Source organism: Delphinapterus leucas, chromosome 8 (genome assembly GCF_059928025.1).
Source record: "Delphinapterus leucas isolate spDelLeu-1000000601 "Yukka" chromosome 8, BTC_Dleu_Yukka2, whole genome shotgun sequence".
In the NCBI taxonomy this organism is placed as follows: domain Eukaryota; kingdom Metazoa; phylum Chordata; class Mammalia; order Artiodactyla; family Monodontidae; genus Delphinapterus; species Delphinapterus leucas.
This window is the reverse complement of record NC_143136.1, coordinates 94,648,953-94,669,988: the sequence shown is the minus strand read 5'-3', so window position 1 is coordinate 94,669,988 and position 21,036 is coordinate 94,648,953. Positions and strand designations below refer to the sequence as shown.

General features: G+C 45.4%; 1 protein-coding gene across 1 annotated transcript in view; it reads right to left on the bottom strand.

Annotated features, from left to right (window-relative positions):
• The window catches only part of TMEM163 (transmembrane protein 163), a 250,867-nt gene extending 230,685 nt beyond the window's left edge, over nt 1-20,182 (bottom strand). Inside the window, exons 1-2 of the mRNA XM_022569576.2 lie at nt 19,834-20,182; nt 13,889-14,008 (exon numbers count right to left, since the gene is read on the bottom strand). Of these exons, the coding sequence (XP_022425284.1) occupies nt 13,889-14,008; nt 19,834-20,035 (322 nt within the window). The 5' untranslated portion in view covers nt 20,036-20,182. The remainder of the gene's footprint in view (nt 1-13,888; nt 14,009-19,833) is intronic.
• Nucleotides 20,183-21,036: the final 854 nt, after the last annotated feature.

The window sequence follows — 21,036 nt, the reverse complement described above, 5'->3', positions numbered from 1 at the left end:
TCCTTCTTTTTCAGTGAAACAGAATACATGAGACTGGGATTATCTAATCCTTGAATATTCATAAAAAACACCTGTAAAACCATGTTGGCCTAGATCTGAGTTTCTCAACCTATTGATCTCAACTATTGATCTCAACTATTGATCTCAACTATAGATCTCAACCTATTGATCTCAACTATAGATCTCAACTATTGATATTTTGGGCCAGATAATTCTTTGTCTGCTGGGGGACTGTCCTATGCATTGTGGGATGTTTAACAACATCCCTGGCCTCTGCCAGCCAGATGCCAGTAGCACTCCCAACCCCAGTTGTGACAACCAAATATGTCTCCTGATGTTGACAAATGTCCCTTGACAATGCAGGGGGCAGAGAGTTAGGTGCAAAATCATACCTGGATGAGAACCAATGGCCTAGATTAACTTGTTTAATTTAAGTCAGGCATACTTGGTCATTTTTTTCTTTGAGTCAATCATGACAGATTATGATTCTAGGAAACCATGCATTTCACCTAAGCTTTCAAATTTATGTGCATAAAACTGTAAATAAGTCTTGTTACCTACATTTTTCTTTATTACTAATTATTATTCTTCATTTAACTTCTAAGTACTTTTCACTCATTCCTTTTCTGTTATCATCAGTCTTACCAGAGTTAAGCTTATTTTATCAGTCTTAAACAGCTTTTAGTTTTATTGATTCTACTGTATCTTTTTCTCTTTCATTAATTTGTACTCTTAAATGTATTGTTTTCTTCCTTCCACCTATTTTGGATTTACTGCTTTTCCCTTTCTTAGTCTCTTGTTTTAGTTTTGCTCATCAATTTTTAGTGTCTAATTTCCTTTAAGTTCTAAATATTTTTAAATATTTAAGATCTCTCCCCCTTGAGATACTCAGAAAGGTGTTAATTTCCCACATATGTCGTGATATACAGAAGTATTTTAACTATACTTGATTCCAAGTGTTCATTGCACTGTGGATAGAGAACACTGTAAAATATAGATTCTTAATAATTAGAGGAGGCTTCCATTGTGACTATGGAAGTGGTCACATTTTAAAATGTTCCATAACGTTAAATAGACTTGTTGGACGCATGGTTCTATATTGACCCATTGGGTCAGTGTTCTTTAAACTGAAAGTTACAACTCACTGGTGGCACACAAAATCAATTTATTAGGTTGTGACCAGCACTTTTTTCAAATGAAAGAGAAATGTTCAAGTGTACTTTTTTTTTTCTAATTTTACAATCTGTGACATGAAGTCATTTACACATGGTCAGTATGATATAGTTCAATGACAACATTTTTTAATTTTCCTAGTAGCACAAAAAAAACCATGCTGCGTATTATAATTAAATATGCTTAGATATGATGACATGTAGTGTATATATAAAATATAAGTTCAGATATACTAGGTGACATGTGCATTTTTTACTACAGATAGCAGTCAAAAATGTTGGAAAACCACTTAATTCCATAATTCAAATATTTGATGTCTTCACTAGTTTTTTGTCTTTTCATTTGTCAACAAGTGTAAGAGTTACAATAAAGTCTACCATTATGATTATGATTTATCAATCTCTACCTATAATTCCATCAATTTTGGTAGGGGCTTTGGAGATTTGTTTGGTATAACAAATTCACAAGTGTTTTGTCTTCTGGGTGAACTGAACCTTTGTTTATAGAGTAACACCCTTTATACCTAATAATGCATTTTGTCTTCAAGCCTCTATTTTCTCTGATTAATATAGCAACAAAAACCTTTTGTTCCTATTTGTCAGACATATTTTCTATCCCTATACTTAAGCCATTCTGTGTCCTTATGTTTTAAGTTTATCTCTTACTAACAGTATACAGCTAGGTTTTTAAAATCCAAGCTATCTGACTTTTACCTAATGGATTTAATCCATTTATGTTTTTAAAATTACTCAAATGTTTGGATTTGTTTCTACTCTTTGCCCTTTCTATGCTTTTTCTGTTCCATTTTTTTTTCACTTCTCCTGCTGCCTACTAAGTTTTTAATTATTTTTCCCCTGTAATGGTTTGAAACGTATGTACTCCACTCCTTCCATCAATTCCAAAACAGCCTCAGACACTTCTAAAAATACTGACTGTTCTCTATTTCCTCTTTTTTCTACTTTCTGAACGCTTATGCATTTATTTTAGAAATTTTCCTAACTTTCATGTCTCTTAGAAAATATGAAAGAGAAGAATTACTTTGTGCTACGTTCTGGGTAAGTTCCTCAGACTATGTTTTGGTTCACTATTTCTCATTGGTTTCTGATTCACTTAGTACATTTTTCACTATAAATTGCTGTATTTGACACTTCCCGGGAAATATGGCAGGATGGTTCCTCACATTTACTTTTGCTTCCTCTAAAAAACTCACTACACTAAAAGTAGAGGTATATTTAAAAAAAAAAAAAAAGACAACCCCATTAGAAAAAGAAAATGAAAGAGGCAGCAAAAAGTATTTTTAGATGCTAGAAAACATATGGGCAAGCAGTAATTGATTTAACAGACTCCAGAAAGCAAATTCCTAAGACAGCTGTGTGAAAGCAAAAAGGCAACCCAATTTACACTCAGGGCACTGAAGAAGAAAAAACAACAATTGGTGGCACAGGGTAACAAAGAGAACACTGAAAACAGAATGACTGGTTCAAAGTCTATTTAAAAACCACTCCTCCTGATTCCCTCCCCAACTCCTATCAGACACTAGAGGTTTATTCTCTGAAGAAGGTGCAACAGTCTCTTGCTGGAGGAACACCAGACTCAGCTAAAGGTGGGAAAACCAAACTGAGCTCTTAACCGGCAGACCAAGTTAAGAATTCCAAATAGAATGCTGAGATCTCAATCTTCCTCCTCAATTTAGCTCGCAAAACTCAGGCAGTCAGGTGTCTACCGTCCAGGCAGATCAGAAAGCCCTTCTCTGGGCAACCTGGGAAGTCCAAGAGGAAAGATCAGGAAGTATTAAACTGGAATCCACCCAACAAAACAGTCTAACCCACAGGGAAGTCCATCTACATGTTCAGAACTCTAGTCAGCTTTTATTATTTTTTTATTTTATTTTTTTAACATCTTTATTGGAGTATAATTGCTTTACAATGGTGTATTCTAGTCAGCTTTTAAACACCCAGTTTATTTGCCTTTTTTTTTCCATTATGGTTTATCACAGGATATTGAATATAATTCCCTGTACTATACAGTAGGCCCTTGTTGTTTACCCATTCTCTATATAATAGTTTGTATCTGCTAATCCCAAACTCCCAATCCATCCCTCCCCCACACTCCCTCCCCCTTGGCAACCACAAGTCTGTTTTCTACATCTGTGAGTCTGTTTCTGTTTCGTATGTAAGTTCCTTTGTGTCATATTTTAGATCCCACATATGAGTGATATACGGTATTTGTCTTTCTCTCTTTGCCTTACTTCACTTACTATGATAATCTCTAGGTCTATCCATGTTGCTGCAAATGGCATTATTTCCTTCTTTTTTATGGCTGAGTAGTATTCCATTGTGTATATATGCCACATCTTCTTTATCCATTCATCTGTTGATGGACATTTAGGTTGTTTCCATGTCTTGGCTATTGTAAATAGTGCTGCTATGAACATAGGCGTAAACACCCACTCTTTTTTTTTTTTTTTTAACACCCACTCTTAATATGAACAGACTATCAAGGATCACCATTCACAGGATTCCTCACATGAGGCATGAACCCAAGGCAAGCAGGAAAAAAAAAGCACCTTGGAGGAAGACAACACAAGAACCGGAAAAAGATTTTTTTTAACTATCATTAACATTTGCTCAGTAAGATAAGAAAAGATCTATGGAAAAGATCAACAAAACAAGAGTTGGATGATTATTTAAAAGGCACACTCAGACAATTAAAAATAAACTTGACAGTAGGAACGAAAAGCTCAATAGAAACGTAGGAGTATAAAGTGGAGGAAATTTCCCACAATGTAGAGCAGAAAGACAGAAAAAGATAAATGGCAAATAAAAAAAAAATAGAAAGGAAGGGCATACATTCATGAAAAAGACCCTACTGCAGCAAGTCTCATACAAAGGATTATGATTTAGAAAGGTTTAGAACTTAAATAGTAACCCTACAAATAAGAACTTCAAGACTCTTAAGGAACATTATTTCCTACTGAGAATTTTCTATTAAGGCATCAGTCAAGTGTCAGGATATATTAATGACATTTCAGGCTTGAAAGCTTCCCTTCCCTTGTGCCCCTTCCTAGATAGAAGAGCTAAAAGAAGATAAGGGTGTCAATCAGAGAAAAACGTGGTATCCAGGAAACGGGGAACTCAGCAGAGGAGAAAAATACAGGGAATGCCCAAATCCCTTGTGAAGGATGATCCTAGGATGCAGCTGGGCACCTAATAAAAAGGGCAACCAAACAGATTAGAGGATGTCAAACAGCTCCAAGAGAGATTTCTTCAAGATGAAACTGACAGAATTATCAGTGCATCTGAAAATATTACAGAGAAGTTGAGGTTGGAATAAAAATGCTGAATTAGAGTTTAATAAGAAATAGATGCAGAGAAAAGTAAACATAGGACTAAACAAAACAGATATTAAAACCAAGAGAAAATGAAAAATGGTGCAGGAGAGAAGTAATCGTTCTTCACCCTATAGCTCAGTGAGCAAGAATTATGTAGTCATAATAATGCAAAGCATAACTATTATGCAAGGATGGAAATTCGAGAAGTCGGCATGTTTGTGTGGGACCAGGAGGAGGGTAAAGGGTAAATTATCTTCTTCCATGGTGGGAAGTCAACAAATAATGCCTAAGTGACAAAAATTCAAGAGCTGGCATTAGAAGCCTGTTACTTATACAGATATAAGTAAATGCAAGGATCAACTAACTAGAAAGGCAAAGTCACTGCCAGGATGCGGACAAGGAGGAAACAGAGAGGAGAGAGAGTGGGGGCTGTTATAGTTCTTAAATTTTTAAAAACTACATCCATGTTATGGCCGCCATAAAAACAACAAAAATATATATTTCTTTGGTTATTTTCCATTTGGTCTTTCCAGTGTCTTTTCCTTTCGTGTGTTTGATTCCGTTTTGATTGTCTACTCATTACATATATGCATTTTAAAGATTTTGTCAGGTAATTCTCTTCTCTGGAATTGGGAGTTCTAATCACATGCTGTCTGACTTAGTCATGGTGGATCCTTTCTCAGGAGCTTCCTATTGTTGGATTATGAGCTCATCTTTGGTGGAGCGTCATCCATGGGATGCTGCTGGGACTTACCTGAGGTTCTTACATTTGCTTCTTTCAGGCACTCCAGGGATATTTCTGACCTAGACCCACGCCTCTGTTAATATCTCAGCTTGAGGGTTCCTAGGCTACTCGGGCAGGATAAACTCCTAAAGCGGATGCCATGGTATATCCTCCCTCAGGACCTGAGCATTCATTCCTCAAGGCACCAGGAATGAGGGCTGCTGACGGCTCACAGTTACATCCCTCTCCTGGAACCAGCCTCAACTGAAGGAAGCTGCCTCTGCCAAGGTTACACTTTTCCGTGGGGCAGCTCACACCAATGACTGCTCTGACAACCTTGCTTCAATTAGAAAATTCTGAAGGGCCATTCCAGCTTCTAAGTCCCTGTGGGACAAGCCTCTGGGGTAACAGCATCAAAGTTCAACTTCTCCCTCTGCCCAATCTTGATTCCCTTGCTCCCTTTCAGGTATTATTCCTTACAGCCTCTCCCAGCCTCTACTCCCAATACACCTCTTGCAGTAAATCTCAGAGTCTCAGGATCTATTTCTTAGGAAATCAACCTAGGAAAATTCCAAACACAAACTTGCACAAGGTGAGTCCTGTGGTTATGAATTCTAGTGGAACACTCCCCAGCCCTCACCAAGCTAAGCTGAATCAGATAAGCTTCCTTACTGTCTTCCTAGGCTGGTGAGTGGGTTTATTCTAGTCCATCCTTTCACTGAAGGTAAAAGTCCTCTAGTCCCCACTATTTGCTCTGAAATCTGCGGAGTTCCCTTTCCCATTAGGCTGGAGCTCTTCAAGGGGACCAAGAGACTGTCCCACTTCCTTTTTTTTTTTTAATGTAATTTTTTTTCATACAGCAGGTTCTTACTAGTTATCTGTTTTATACATATTAATGTATACATGTCAATCCCAATCTCCCAGTTCATCCCACCATCCCCACTCCTCCCCCCCACCTTCCCCCCTCGGTGTCCATATGTTTGTTCTCTACATCTGTGTCTCTATTTCTGCCTTGCAAACCGGTTCATCGGTACCATTTTTCTAGGTTCCACATATATGTCTTAATATATGATATTTGTTTTTCTCTTTCTGACTTACTTCACTCTGTAGGACAGTCTCTGGGTCCATGTCCCACTTCCTAATGTTCTCTGTCGTACCTAGCAGAGCAGACAGGCAACAGAAATTCGCTAAGGACTGGAGGAGCGCATCCACCAGCTGGAAGGAAGGATGAGCTGATAGGCATGGGAGAGTTGGCAGACAGTGAAGAACAGGTCCCTTTACTGGGGGAAGGAGGATTACCTCCCAAACTCTGGCATCATCTTCAGCCCTCAGGATGGGACATGAGGAAATAACCTCCTGTCAAGAAGTTTGCCAGACATTCATCTTCAAGACGCAATTCCCAGAGGACCAAATCACAGCCCTGGAGTACGAGCAGACCAGAAAACCCCTTCTTGTCCAACCCGCTAACAAATATGCCTAGAAAGAGACTGAGAGGCAGTAGGAAAAGCCCTCAGGAATTTCCCACAGGGCTCTGGCCCGTTTCCTAGCAGAGCCCAGGCGCCAGCAAGGAGGGGCAAGGACCCGGCGAGCCTAATGAGAGTCCAGCCGGGGCTCACTGCCCAGCTCCCCTGAGTCATTGCCACCGCTGTGTGACAAAGACACCCCCATGCAAATGCACCCTGGCCACACTTTTAATTAAAGGCTATGTGCAGAATGCAGGGAGAAGGAAGGCCGAACAAGCAAGCTTGCTGCTAAGACCCCTCCTCCACTGTGGCTGGAAACAGCAGCTCACGGTTAGCGTGGAGACTCAGGAAGATGCGCTCTCCTAACAGCCACAAGCGAATCCGGTCAAAAGAACCCTGGATCCTTCGGTCCAAGAGGAGGCACAGGGAGAGGGGAGGGCGGGAGAGTGGAATGAGGGGGAGGGGGAGAGAAGGGGCCTGCAAGCCCCTTCCCCCTTCCCCACAAAGCTGAAGACGGCTTTCCCCCTTGTTTCCATTCACTTGAAAACGCTGCCGTGCCTTTTTCGGAGCTCTTTACCTGCAAATGTACATCCTCAACCTGCTGCAGCCACGGTGGCCTCAGCAGGAAGATGTCAAAAACTACTCCAGTCCAACCAATATCTGAGCGCCAACTGTGTTAGGGGCTGAGAAAGCAGACTGGAGAAGACGGCGCCCTGCCTGTGAGGAGGGTGTATCAGTGCACAGAGCGACAATGATTGTGTGTCACGTTCCTGACTGCTGGGTGCCCACGCGGCAATGGGCAAAAGGGGCATTTCAGACAGCCCGGAGGGTCAGGGAATGCTTCCTGCAAGAGGGGATCTTTCATCTCAGTTTTGGGGGATAAGTACAATTTAGCAAGAAAACAAAGCGGGGAGTCAGGAACAAAGGGCATCTGAGGCCAAGGGCAGAGCAGGTGCATGGGTATGAGAGTGCAGGGCTGGACGCAGCATTTGGGGAACTACACGGGGGTGCTTGTGGGCTGGCATGTCGGGAGATGGGAGGAGCCGAGCACAGCCAGGAAGGCGGGACCAAGGTCAGGAGGAGCCTCTAGGTAAGCAAAGGGGTGGGACGAAAACACTACTCCGTGTCCGTGAGGCATCACTGAGCCAGCATATGGGGGAGGGGACCAGGCAGCAACCTGTGAGGACAGGACCTCGAGGATACGAAGGAGGAACCCAGAGGCAGGGCGTGTTGTCAGGATGAGGCGCCCAAACTGTGTTTCAGCCTGTTCCTCCCTCCCGGTTTCCACCTCTCAGAATCAGCATTCCCGGTTATCATTCGCCCGGCACGCTCCCGGGTAGCAAGTTATCCCACTCAGCACGGCCAGGATGTGGCTCACAAGCTTCCTGCCCACATCCTGCCCCCACCGTGTCACCCGGCTCAGCAGCCCAGGCAGGCCGTGGTTGGGAAGTTGTTCCGGAAAACTCTCCACCTCGAATCGACCTCACACTACACTAGGGAAACAGCAGCTTGGGAAGAGGCCGGGCTCTTTAGAAGACCAGCAAGAATAAGACGCCGTATCTAACCTAAGTACCAACGGGAAGCGTGCACGGCACCACATCTGGGCTTCCCGTGCCCAGAGAATGTCTAGAAGAAAATACAAGACACGGGCAACAAACATCGTCCGGGAGGAGCAGTAACAGGGAGACAGCTTAGGGTGGAAAAGAGACTGGCACCGTGTACCTTTGGCCTCATGAATTTTTATAATGTGCACATACTTCTTTTATCGATAGGAATAAAAAAGAACAGCAAACAACACGAAGGATCATTCTATGAACAGAAAAGAAACCGAGTGTTGAAGTCTTTGGTTCAGGGAAACAGTTCAGGGGCTGAGTCTTAAGGACACAGGCAGGAGAGGAGAGGCCCTCACAGGTGTCATCATCCAATGGCGTAGGGGACACAAAGGGGAAAACTGGGATGAGGAAAATAACACCGTGTGATGGGTAAAACTACTCTGGGGGATGAGTCCTGGCGGCTGGGGAGGGCCCTCTCAGGATTCAGCCACCTGGAGATCCATGGGAAGATGAACTTTGCTGAAAGATGCCCACTTGCATCCTGAGGAGAAGTTGGGGTGTCTGAGAAAGTGGGGCAAGGGTCATATCAGGACGCACGTTTTAGGCCACTGTAAAACTTTTTTTGGCCACACCGCGGGTCATACGGGATCTTAGTTCCTCCTCGACTGTCCTCCTGTACTGGAAGCAGAGTCTTAACCACTGGAGCGCCAGGGAAGTCCCACCACTGTAACTATTTAGACGTTACTCTTAGGGCACCAGAAAGCCACTGGAGGATCTTCTGTCTTCTTTCCCACCTCACAAATGTGTCACTTGAGAGATACCTAAAAAAGTTCCCAGACATATTTTGCTGAGTTTATAGAAGAATCTGTCATTTCATTTCACTTATTTTCAACTCTTGGACTCACAAATAAAAAGAATAAGTACACTTATTCTACCATTTTTAAGGGTCAACAGTTTATATGAAAACCAGATATATTACTTTAAAACTCCCAAATATAAAATCACTCCTTTCAGAAAATTTTCTAATTCTTTTTTTTTTCTTTTTTGGTTGCGGTACGTGGGCTTCTCACTGCTGTGGCCTCTCCCGTTGCAGAGCACAGGCTCCGGATGCGCAGGCTCAGCGGCCATGGCTCACGGGCCCAGCCGCTCTGCGGCATGTGGGATCTCCCAGACCGGGGCATGAACCCGTGTCCCCTGCATCGGCAGGCGGACTCTCAACCACTGCGTCACCAGGGAAGCCCCAGAAAATTTTCTAATTCTTAAATCTACTGATTGACAAAATTTTTGAGTGAGCTTTTTTCTGAGAAGATCTTGGTTTGGAGTACTTTTTTTTTTTTTTTAAGTAGAACTGTGTATCTTAGGAAAAGTTTTCCCCTGAGAATGTTTCAAATATATCTTCATTTCTCACAGAACATGTATTGAGTGCCTAAAAATTAACTTGCACTCATTCAAAGCTCAGAAAGAGTTAGAATGCATTTTCCTAAATCATTCTAACAAAGACATCAATGATGTCAAAACTCTGAATTTTGAAACAGAACTTCTGTTCTCTTTCTAGCCTCATTATTAAAACAGATTTTTTTTAAGGTTTGTTCATAACAGGATTGCCATTTTCCATGCTGCCTACCGATTATAAACAGAAGTAATTTTAAAGCCAAGCTAGAGCTCTCTCTGAAATATTCAAGATGTATTACCATCTGGTTTTATATCAGCATTTGAGCAGGTCCAAAGAATCACTACATTACCAAGTATTGTCAAAAATAGTTCATTTCCCTTTCAAAGCACATATTCCTCTCAAAATACTTTCAAGTCACAAACTCTGAAAATTCACCTAATTTTTCAAACTACACCAGACATATGAATGTCAACCGTAGTTACATATGTAAGTGATTTGTCACAGATCACTCAGTAATGCTGACCAAAGCCAGTTTCATCTAATGGTCTTTTGGAAAGTACTAATTTGGGAAAACATGGCATACCTGATTACTTGGAAGCATATAGGAAGTAAAGGGTAACAGTCTTTATTTGCAATGTACACACTATGTAAAAATACAAATCTTCCCAGCCCTGAGAAAAAGTGCCCCCCTAACATATATATCCAGCAGCCTCATTTCCAAACACAAAAGAGACAACAGCCTTTCTCCAGAGGATGCTCAGCTAAAAATCAGCATCTACAAGTAAAGAGGAAAAGGCAGGTGGGGAGATAAAGATGGGTTTCCTAACTGAACCTGCAGATACAGCTCCAAGACAAGGCCCTTAGCCAGAGAATGGCTGTCGGATTTTCCAGCTGTCTCGACAAGAGTTCAATTGTTCATAAGATAAATGAGACCTAAGCCTGGTATCTAAACAAATGTTTAGATGAAATTTATTTCTAAGAAATCTTTTCCTTCCACTTAACTGAAAAAACACTTTTTAAGATTTCTCTCAGTTCATTCATTCAACAGTCTTGAGTACTGATTCCATGTAAAGATGTTCATCCTGCCCCCAAAGAGTTTACCATCCAGTAGTGGCAAGAAGGCATGACAATAAACACAGTCTTCTACTCTTCACCATGATTGTCACCCCCTGGCAACACACACACACACACACACACTCCGAACACTTCTCTGCCATCTCAAAGCACTGCATTCTATAGCAATTCTCTTTAAAACGCTAACTGGTTCAACCTGACCATTTCACAGGATAAAACGGGGGTTTGCCAAGCCAGACCATATTCCATTTTATCCCATCTCTCTGTCAACCACCTCCTTGGAGAATAAGACTGGGGGCTCCTTCTGACACTTTTTAAAAAATACTTTCACTGTACTTTCTGAAACGTACCATTTTCCTTGAAATACTAATTTACACAACTTCAAAAGTCAGTTTATATTGCTTAATCTCTACTGATTTTCTCTCCCTTCAAAACGATGAAAAGGATTGAGCGAAGGCCTGTCAACATGTAAATGATGCCTTAAATTTTTTTTTAATATTTCATATTACAAAATAAACTTAGGAAACTAAAGAGTAAAACCAGCAGCACTAACAACACAGCCACAGGCCACCTCAAGGGTCTAAAAAATACGCAACACAGGTGCACATACACTGAAGCTACTCTGTAGTTAAAGCGGGGAAAAATATCGTTTATCCTCTACATGTTTTGGTTTTACTGGACCAGAACAAGTTGAAAGCAACTTGGGAACAAACTGAATGTGCCATAGAAAGTAACAAAGATCATATCATGTATATGTCAATGCCAACATTTTATAGGCAAGAACTTACAGGAGTTAAATTGTTTGCTTGCCATAAAAAAGTGGTAAGACCGTTCTGAAAAGAAACAGAACGCTTCTCACAAAGCAATATTCGAATTCCATATGCATTATGCAACAGTCTTTTCCTATTATAAGAAATGGAACAACGTTTTTATGATAACTCAACTGATCAGGCATAATATGGGAAACCAAAATTTCCTCCAAATTTGTTCTTATTCTGAGATTAAAGACATCAAATGTAGGATTCTTCTCCCAAAGGAAAGACTTGCTCAGCATTTCTTCACATTCAGGTCCTCATTCAAACACCCACGTTATAGAGTCGTTAACATCTCTATCAGGCACACAGCCGTGCATCTGAGTAACTATTATTCTGTTTGTAAATCACCTCTCCCTTCCTGGCATTCCTCTTTCTTTCCATATGTAAATTATGGTGTCAGATTCGGACCCCACCACCAGCCACCGTGACCAAATTATGCTGCAGGGACATCAGTGGGGCTCCAGGGACATCAACTGGGCTCGTTATTCTTGATTCAGCATTAAAAAAAAAAAAACAAGGAGGAGGAAGAGCTATTTTCAGGAATCAGAATTCCTCTTTTTTTTTAACATCTTTATTGGAGTGTAATTGCTTTATAATGTTGTGTTAGTTTCTGCTTTATAACAAAGTGAATCAGTTATACATATACATATGTTCCCATATCTCTTCCCTCTTGCATCTCCCTCCCTCCCACCCTCCCTATCCCACCCCTCTAGGTGGTCACAAAGCACCAAGCTGATCTCCCTGTGCTATGCGGCTGCTTCCCACTAGCTATCTATTTTACGTTTGGTAGTGTATATATGTCCATGCCACTCTCTCACTTCATCCCAGCTTACCCTTCCCAGAATTCTTCTTGATCAGATTTCTGGCTCACTGGTAAATGTTTCTACCCTGAAATGCATTATTCTTGGCTGCTAAATGTGTGGCTTTAAGAAAACAAAAAACAGGGCTTCCCTGGTGATGTAGTGGTTGAGAATCTGCCTGCCAATGCGGGGGACACAGGTTCGAGCCCTGGTCTGGGAAGATCCCACGTGCCGCGGAGCAACTGGGCCCATGAGCCACAATTACTGAGCCTGCACATCTGGAGCCTGTGCTCCGCAACGGGAGAGACCACGATAGTGAGAGGCCCGCGCACCGCGATGAAGAGTGGCCCCCGCTTGCCACAACTAGAGAAAGCCCACGCACAGAAACGAAGACCCAACACAGCCATAAATAAATAATAAATAAATAAATTAAAACTGCAACCTCCCTTTAAAAAAAAAAAAAAACAGGAATCAGAAAAATAAAACTAAAAAACAAAACAAAAAGCCAAGACATGGTACTACAGTGTTGCCAATATAAATTGCTTCCAAGAATATATGCTGAGTTTTGCAGGGAGCACTCGGTCAAATTCTAATATTCCCTCTTGGGAGCCAACAGCAACTTCCAGCAGCAGCTCTAACTGTGCATAATGGAATTTCAAACACACACAGGGCAGCATCTTCCGGCGGACACAGCCCTTTCTTCTCCTGCTCTGTGGTGTGTCACATGAGACACCTCGTACGATACTCATCACTTAGAATATAGATCTTTCTGTTAAAGTCATAAATTAATCACGAAACGCACAAAATACATTCTTTTCCCTAACATTAAAGAAATAAATAAAAAGCACTGTGGTTTCCAGCAAGGTTGAGCTGAAGCTGAATGTCACTGCTTAAGCTTGTGAATCACCACACGATGTAATAAGAATAAACACCACACACACATCTCTATAGGCTGCAAATGTTAGCAGAGAAAACGCATGTCATGGGGCTTTCTAACATGGAAACAGGATCATCCATGGGCAGAAAGTGTTCAGTTGTCTTCGTTCCTCTTGATTATAATAAATATTTTTGTTTCCGTGGCCACTGAAAACTTGAGAGAGGACCCTCCCATTCTCCTTTCATTAAAACGTACGGATGATTTTATTCTAGACCTTACGCAGATATAATCGGGGGAGAGATTGCACTCATCTGGTGGCATGAGGCTCAAAATACGAATCTCAAGGACGTACATTTGTCACTCGCCAGCCCAGGCTGAAGGCATCCACCAAGGGAATATTTTCACTATTCAGCTGGCAGCCAGAAAGTACTGCCACAAACCCGCATACTGATGAGAGCCAAAGCCCCCAGCCACGTTCTCTATTTCTTCTTCTTCACCACCTCTTGCCTCTGCAGAGGAGAGAAGCCATTTTGCTGATTTATAAGCAACCTGACTATGCAACCATTGAAAACAATTTACTCATCAATGACAGTCGGCTAAAAGCAAAAGCACATCCCATAGGAGTCAGAGAATAAAACAGGCAACACCGGCACATACATCGCTCAGCAAGACGCCGGATACTCACTAAAGGCAGCCACCGCCAGGGCCAGTGTGACAATAATGGAGAACCAGGAGACCCACAACGCCTTCTTTCTGTAGTTCTGGGCTTCGTGGGGTTTTAGCCGAGTGCTGCTTTCTAGTAAGCCTGACAAAAACAAGGAGAAAAGGAAGTTAGGCATTTCCTTATTAAGAAACCCACAACTAGAGCTATTCTTTCTTAGCCAAGGATTGCAAACTGACAGCCCGCGGGCCGAGATGTGGGGTTTTTCCATTGAAATATAGTTGATTTACAACACTGTGTTAGTTTCAGGTGTACGGCAAAGTGACTCAGTTATCCAAGAGGTGTTTTAACATTTAGGAGGGTCGCATGGAAATCAAGCTTTCTGGCCTCTCTTGAAAGATCTCGGGCTCTGGCAATATTTGACTCGTGTTCCCAAGGGTAATGGCAGCTGTCTTCTTTCTCAAGTACCCTACCACCCGCTGACCTGACATATGACCCCAGCCATCCCCCCGCCCCTGTGGCTCACTGGCTCACATAGGTGCTGCTCCTTCTAACAAGACTTTTTCATTAGAAAAAGAGCACAAGTAGCCCACATCTGGTTGGGCATTTGGGCTCCTCGGCGTGGCACTGATTTGCATTGCTCCATCAGCATGGCCCTAACTGGCAGACCGGGTTTTGGGGTTGTGGAATACAAATGCCCCCACGCCTCCCCTCAACAGTTAACAGAAGGAGGGCCATTTCTCTTTAACCACAACCAACAGCCACCAGGCCTAAATGACATGCCACGTTTTCTTCCCTCCCTTTCTGCTCTATAGTATCTATTCCTGTGTATCAGTCAAATGTCAAAAAATTCTCACACTATTGCAGCGGGGTAAACCTGCTAAAACTGGAGGTCGCTCCCCAGGTGGGTCACGTGTAAGAGAGGTTTGATTTCGTCTCCTATGCTTTCAACATTGAGAGTCCTCAACAGTAACAGAAATTCAGGACGACTCTGAGGCAATGCCCAAGCTTCAGCAGCCATGGGTTGAAGACTAAAACATCTTCAGCACGATCTTGATTTATACTTTTTCTTCTCCTTTGTAAAGAGATCATATACGGCATCTCTTAGCTGCATGAAGAACCAAACTCTCAGCCCGGCATTCTACATAAACAGGACAACATCTCTGGCCAAACAACCCATAATATACCTTTCAGAGGTGGAGCAGCCTCATCACAACAGCTCCAAATGATGAAGGAATTGGTAGTCAGAGCTTAAGCACCCACCTGTAAAATAAGGCACAGTGTGCAACAAATCACACCTAAGCATTGTGGAAAAGGCATCTTTCCATTAGACTGACTGGGTACCACATTAAGCCTCTGGTTGCCAAAAACTGCATCCTGCTCAAAAATTATAACAAGGACCCTGTTAAAACTTCCCAATTCCATTAACTACCCAGATTTAAGCACCCTGAAGAGGGCCTAAATAAACAGGAAATGTGGAGAAGCCTGCTTACTGAGTCCAGTGTACAGCCACAGATTTTTTTTTAATAAACTTATTTTATTTTTTATTTTATTTCTGGCTGTGTTGGGTCTTCATTGCTGCGCGTGGGCTTTCTCTAGTTGTGGTGAGCGGGGCCCACTCTTCTTCGTGGTGCGCAGGCTTCTCATTGCAGTGGCTTCTCTTGTGGAGCATGGGCTCTAGGCGCACGGGCTTCAGTAGTTGTGGCATGTGGGCTCAGTAGTTGTGGCTCACAGGCTCTAGAGCGCAGGCTCAGTAGTTGTGGCGCACGGGCTTAGTTGCTCCGCGGCACGTGGGATCTTCCCGGACCAGGGCTTGAACCCGTGTCCCCTGCATTGGCAGGCGGATTCTCAACCATTGCACCACCAGGGAAGGCCCCACAGATTTTTTAATCATTGAAACCTGTAGACTTATTTACAAGCAAAAGGTAGATGAATTTGCAAAAGGTAGGTAATAAACTCCATCTCCATCACCTCACTGTAAAAATCTCCCCAGACCTTCCTTTAAAAATGCACTTGGACAGAAAAAAGGAAGACCTTCCCTCTTATCAAATTGTGCCCTGGGTACAAGTGATTTCAAACTGTCCCTTTGTCTGCTTCCCTAGCTGCTGAAAAACACCCCATTCTAATTTTCAACTGTGATCACCCTTGACTCCAGTTAAAGCCACAACCTAGAATAAGCAGGTCCCAGTGACTCCCGATAATTTATTTCCCTTTGCCCAAATGATATGGAAATCTTTCTTTCATCCTGGCCAATTGATTTTCAAGAGAAGTGAAGCTGTAACATTTAAGTACTGACTCAAATAAGCAGTTCATTTGCTGGGTACTTTGACAGCAACCATCTTGAGAGGTTATCCACTGGGGGTAAAAACGAGGTTTCTTCTAGAAGTAGATTTAATTTTCTAAGAGAAACAACAAGGATCTGGGTTTTCAATTCCAACACATGACATTTATTTTTCCTACCAAAGCCAGCTGTTTCCATCAATATGACTGGAGCTGACCGCACAGACCAATCATGTGTCTCACCCCAGAGTGGGCCAGCACTCCCCTTGGAGGGAGTCTGGGATGCCAGCTCACCTGGGCTGCACTGCCCTGCCAAGGTGGCAGGTGAATCCTCTGATCAGCAGGACTGGTAGTTCTTCCACAGATCTGATCCTGTATGTGCTTCCCCATGAGATGCTTCAAACTTTAAACACTGGAGTAAATTGGAAGACTGTCCAAGAAGGGAAGAACTTTCCCATTTCTATCCAACCTTCTGTTTCCTGCTAGTTTTCCTTCCGAAAAACAGAGCTAATACCAAGAATGGAAAACTTCCCACTCCTCAAAGAAAGTGGGGTATAATGACCTATGAGGACCCAGCTCATAAATGAAAGGTCTGCACACAGGTGCCACTACCTCCGCCCCGTGTTAGCTGCACACACATGTGCAAGACACAGAGATGCACTGAGAATTCCTGAAGCTTTCAGGAAGCTGTGTGTCAAAGGTAGAAGAAAAGCAGCACAGCCTACAGAAGCCAAGGCAGGCCTCAGATTGGCACACAGGGCTGGATCCTTCCTACCCATAGCTGGCCTCCACATTCAAATTTTTAATCTCACTTGAATTTCACCTATTTGTAATTTGGGCCTGGCAAGAGTAAGCATAAGGGTTGTATTAATGAAGGACTGATACCTTATTTGGGGGGGAGGAGATGCAAATATATGCAGGGAGATTGAAGCCATCAGTCATTTCCATGCTAGTATGAATTAGTTCCAATTGCTTTCTCCTATCAGTTAGTCCCGCTTGGATTCTCTGAAGGAAGGGGTATATTCATTAGATGGGAAGGTAGTAGGAAATGCTGAAGCATGTAACACTCTAGGGCCCTAAGGCTTGGGGCAGAATGATGGGAAAACACCCGTGAGGAGAAGAGTGGGTATTAAAAGGTAGGGCGTGGAAATGCGTAAGACAAACTTGGCCTATGTTTTGTTTTAGTCCCTAAAGGTCTATGGACCACAAACCTCTTGCTCCCTGAACTACAAGGCTCAGTAACTGCAGTGTCATTTGGCTGACAATATGAGCTCATTAGGGTTCTGGGAACCAGCCCACATCACTTCTAAGGAAAAAGTACCTCTCAAGTCTCCAAACACTAGATGTGTATAAAGCAAGCCTTTGATCAAAGTTAAATGGAGCCTGTCACAGGGTCCTGATAGCTCAGAAGGAATTTAGGGCAAGAGAGAAGGCCAAGTATAGGTACAAATCCAGGTGCCCACCCACCACAAACACACATACACATTGGTAGGTATTTAGGCCTCGAAGAAAGCAAGCCAGACGTGATGTAGAGATACACATCAAGCAACCGCTGAGGCTTCCTCCTCCCCAAATCCTCTCACCATTAGGAAAAAGGTAGCAGCAATGGAACAGTTCCCAAGGGATACAAAACATCGATATTGGAAAGATGCAGCCCCGTTCATAAAAAATAACACAAACACAAAATATTATAAGAAACCTCCCTAGGTAAGCTTCTGATTTATTTAATAAAAATGACTCATTCAGCATTAACTCTTTGCTGTCAGGAATGGGTCAAACAGAAGAATGTCACACTGACTTTCAGCTTTCAACGCCACATGGCGCCGGGTTCTTTGGGGGACAGGGTTCATCTTAACAGAGAGGCAGTGTGTGACATGCAGCGCTTTCACACAGTGACAGTTTATGAACAGTGAATGCTTTCATGCAATAACATAATGGAAAATGAAATTCAGTTGACCAGTGAAAAATAACCTTAAGAATAAATTCAGAAGGGCTTTTTACACTTGAGCATGAGCTACAAAACGACACTAAATATTAACTGGCCCTAGCACTTTTTTCCCTCCTATCATTTTGTGAGGTGGGGAGAAACAGGCCAGCTTTTACAGATGACCTGCAATGCTACAAAAATAAGCCCAGCCCAGAGTTCGGTCTTTCTTCAATGCAAAAATTTTAAAATCCTACAACACTAGTTATAGTGGGAAAGGTAATTAACACGACCTACACTAAAAATAACAGGTTTTGCTGGGTGCTTGTGATGTCACCCATCATCAGCTCGAAAATGATAGTCGAGTTAGGTGAGAACAGGAGGAGAAACTGCAACATAGGCGCGGAACTCGTTGCACCTGGAGGGGCTCCAGTTCTCACCCGGGCATCCCTGCCGATTCTCTGGGAATTGCCGTTTGCATGCTTCACATGCTACAGTTTAAAATTTCTAAGACGAAAGAGATCGTGCATCCGAACACTAAACCGGAATAAAAATGTACAGGAGATACTAAGAATAGGACAGAAACCTGCTAAGACTGAAATATACAAATCCGCCGCAGCCAACAAAATAAGGCTTCCAAGAACAGGGGGTGGAAGTGGCGACGAGCCGGCTCCCCGTTAAGGGCCGGCTGTCAGAATCCCGTTTCGGCCACTAACCGGGTTTAGGAAAGCCACCGAGTCTTTCTGAGGGGGCCGATTTGGATTTCGATTCAGCAAGAAGCAGAGAAGGTATAGACGTGGCTACGAAGAGGGCTCCCTCTGAGGCAAAAGGAAACGAGAGAGGGAGAAAAAGAGGAATGTAGAGAGACACGGGAATGAACAGGGTACTCTCCCATTTCTTACAGGCAACTCAAAGGGGGCATCAGCTGTCGGTCAGAGGGTCGGGTTTGGCCTCCCCAGAAAGGGACGTTTGCGGGCTTCCAGGCCAGTGTCTTGGGAAGGATTCTGAAGGGGCTAGGGATGGGCGCTCCGGGAACCATCACGTTCCAGTGGCATCCATCCAGGATTGGTGGCCCAAATCCAAGTGTCCCAGGCCTCTCCCCGCACCGGCAGACAGCGGGGCAGTGACCCACGGTAAACTGGGTCCCCTGTAAATGAGAGTCGGGAGTCACCCGACTCTCGTTCGCCGGGGCGGTCGCTGAGGGACTCCTCGAGGCTAAATCCGCAGAGGGAAGTTCTCCCGGGGAGCCGGCGGGGGCCGCAGGGGGCTGGGGAAGGAGGATGCACAGAGCTCAGGACCCTCCCAACTGAGCAGGACCCGCAGTCCCCGGGAGCGCTCGGCTCCGAAAGAAAAGGAAAAAAAAAAGAAAAAATCCCCCACACACACAGACACACACACACAGACACACGCACACGCCTCCCGCAAACTTTTCCAGTGGGCGCCGGAGGGACTAGGGCTGGCCGAGAGGAGGACGCGGGCCCCGGCGGGGTCGCCCAGAAGGCAGCACGGTTTGCGGGTTCCGGCGAAGGCTCCGCGGCCCGGGCGGCGCCGGCCGAGGGAGGTGGGGCTGCCGCCCTCTGCTCTCCGCGCCTTCGCGGGAAGTCCCGGCTCCGCGCCCCCGCGCGCGCCAAGGAGCCGAGCCCCGCGTCCGGCCCCACCCGCCAGCGGGGAGAGGCGGGCCTGGAGCAGCGGCTCCTCAACGCGCCCGCCCGGCGGGAGGAAGGGGCCGGGCCGGGGGAAGGGACCCGGTGCGGCGCGCGCTCACCTCGATCCTCCAGCCCGTCGCTGAACTGGCCGCTCTCGCTGATCCGCAGCTGCCGCTCCTCCTCGGGCTGCGGCGGCTCGTGCGCGGGGGAGCTCAGCGGGCCCGGGCCGGGGGCGGCGGCCAAGGGCGCGTGGACCCGGGGCGGTGGCGGGACGGCAGGGCCCGGGGGCCTGCGGCGCTCGCTGCCCGCGGCCGGCTCCATGGCGCGGGGCGGCGACGACGAGCGCGGCGGGTACTTGAGTCAGAAGTGCGAGGCGCAGCGGCTGGGAACAGGCGGAGGGACGCACCGACCGCGCGGAGAGGGAGGGCGGGCGCCGCGGAATGGAGGTGCGGCGGTGGCAGGGGGCGGGGGGGGGCGGGCGCGGCGCGGCTCGCGTGGCGGGTGGCAGAGCCTGGAGCCCAGTAGTCGGCGCCGCGCTCCGCCCCCGGGGGCAGGTGCGTGCGGCAGGGACCCGCCCCGAGGCACGGGCGCCGGAACCGGCGCTCCGAGGCCGGTGGGAAGGGAGGGATGCGGCCAGGCCTGATACCCGGAGGCTCGGCGGTGTGGGAGGACGACTGGGAGAGCCGTGACTAGCAGGCGGCCAGGGCAGGGCCTGCTGAGGGTGTGACAGGAGACCTGCCCCACTCGTGCCGCGGGATGGTGACCAGAGGAGACCGCCCCCGACCCCGGACCCCACTCCTTTACCGTCCTAGAAGCCTGCGGCCGCGCTTGGGTAGAAAAGCCATCAGCGCCCTAATTTGGCATCTTTCTCCTCTGGAGTCGCACAGGCTTCAGAGACTATGGAGGGTCTCCTGCCTGGGCTGCCATCCTCACCGCCCATCCCGGGAAAACGAGGTTCACCTGCCCCCAAGCCCATCGGTGTCGGGCCTTCTTCTAGGAGCTTTGATTGCCCTCCAGCACCAACTTAAGGGGGCCGGGTATCTTAGGACCACAGGGCGTTCTATAAGATGTTTGGACCCCACCCCGCCCTCCTTGCGACTGCCCCTGGGCCTTGGTCCCAGCCGGCTCTCTACTTGCCCTCTGAGTAGCCGATTCTTGCCCGTACTTCAGGCCTCCGATGGAAGCCTCCCTCCTACAAGAAGCCCTCCCCTGGCTTTCATGGCGCGGCCAACTGTCCCCACCTCTGAGCGCGCGGAGGTCGTCCCTTTGCGCCGTCGGGCTCATCTCCGCAGCGAGGCGGCGAATTCGTCTACTCCGGGACC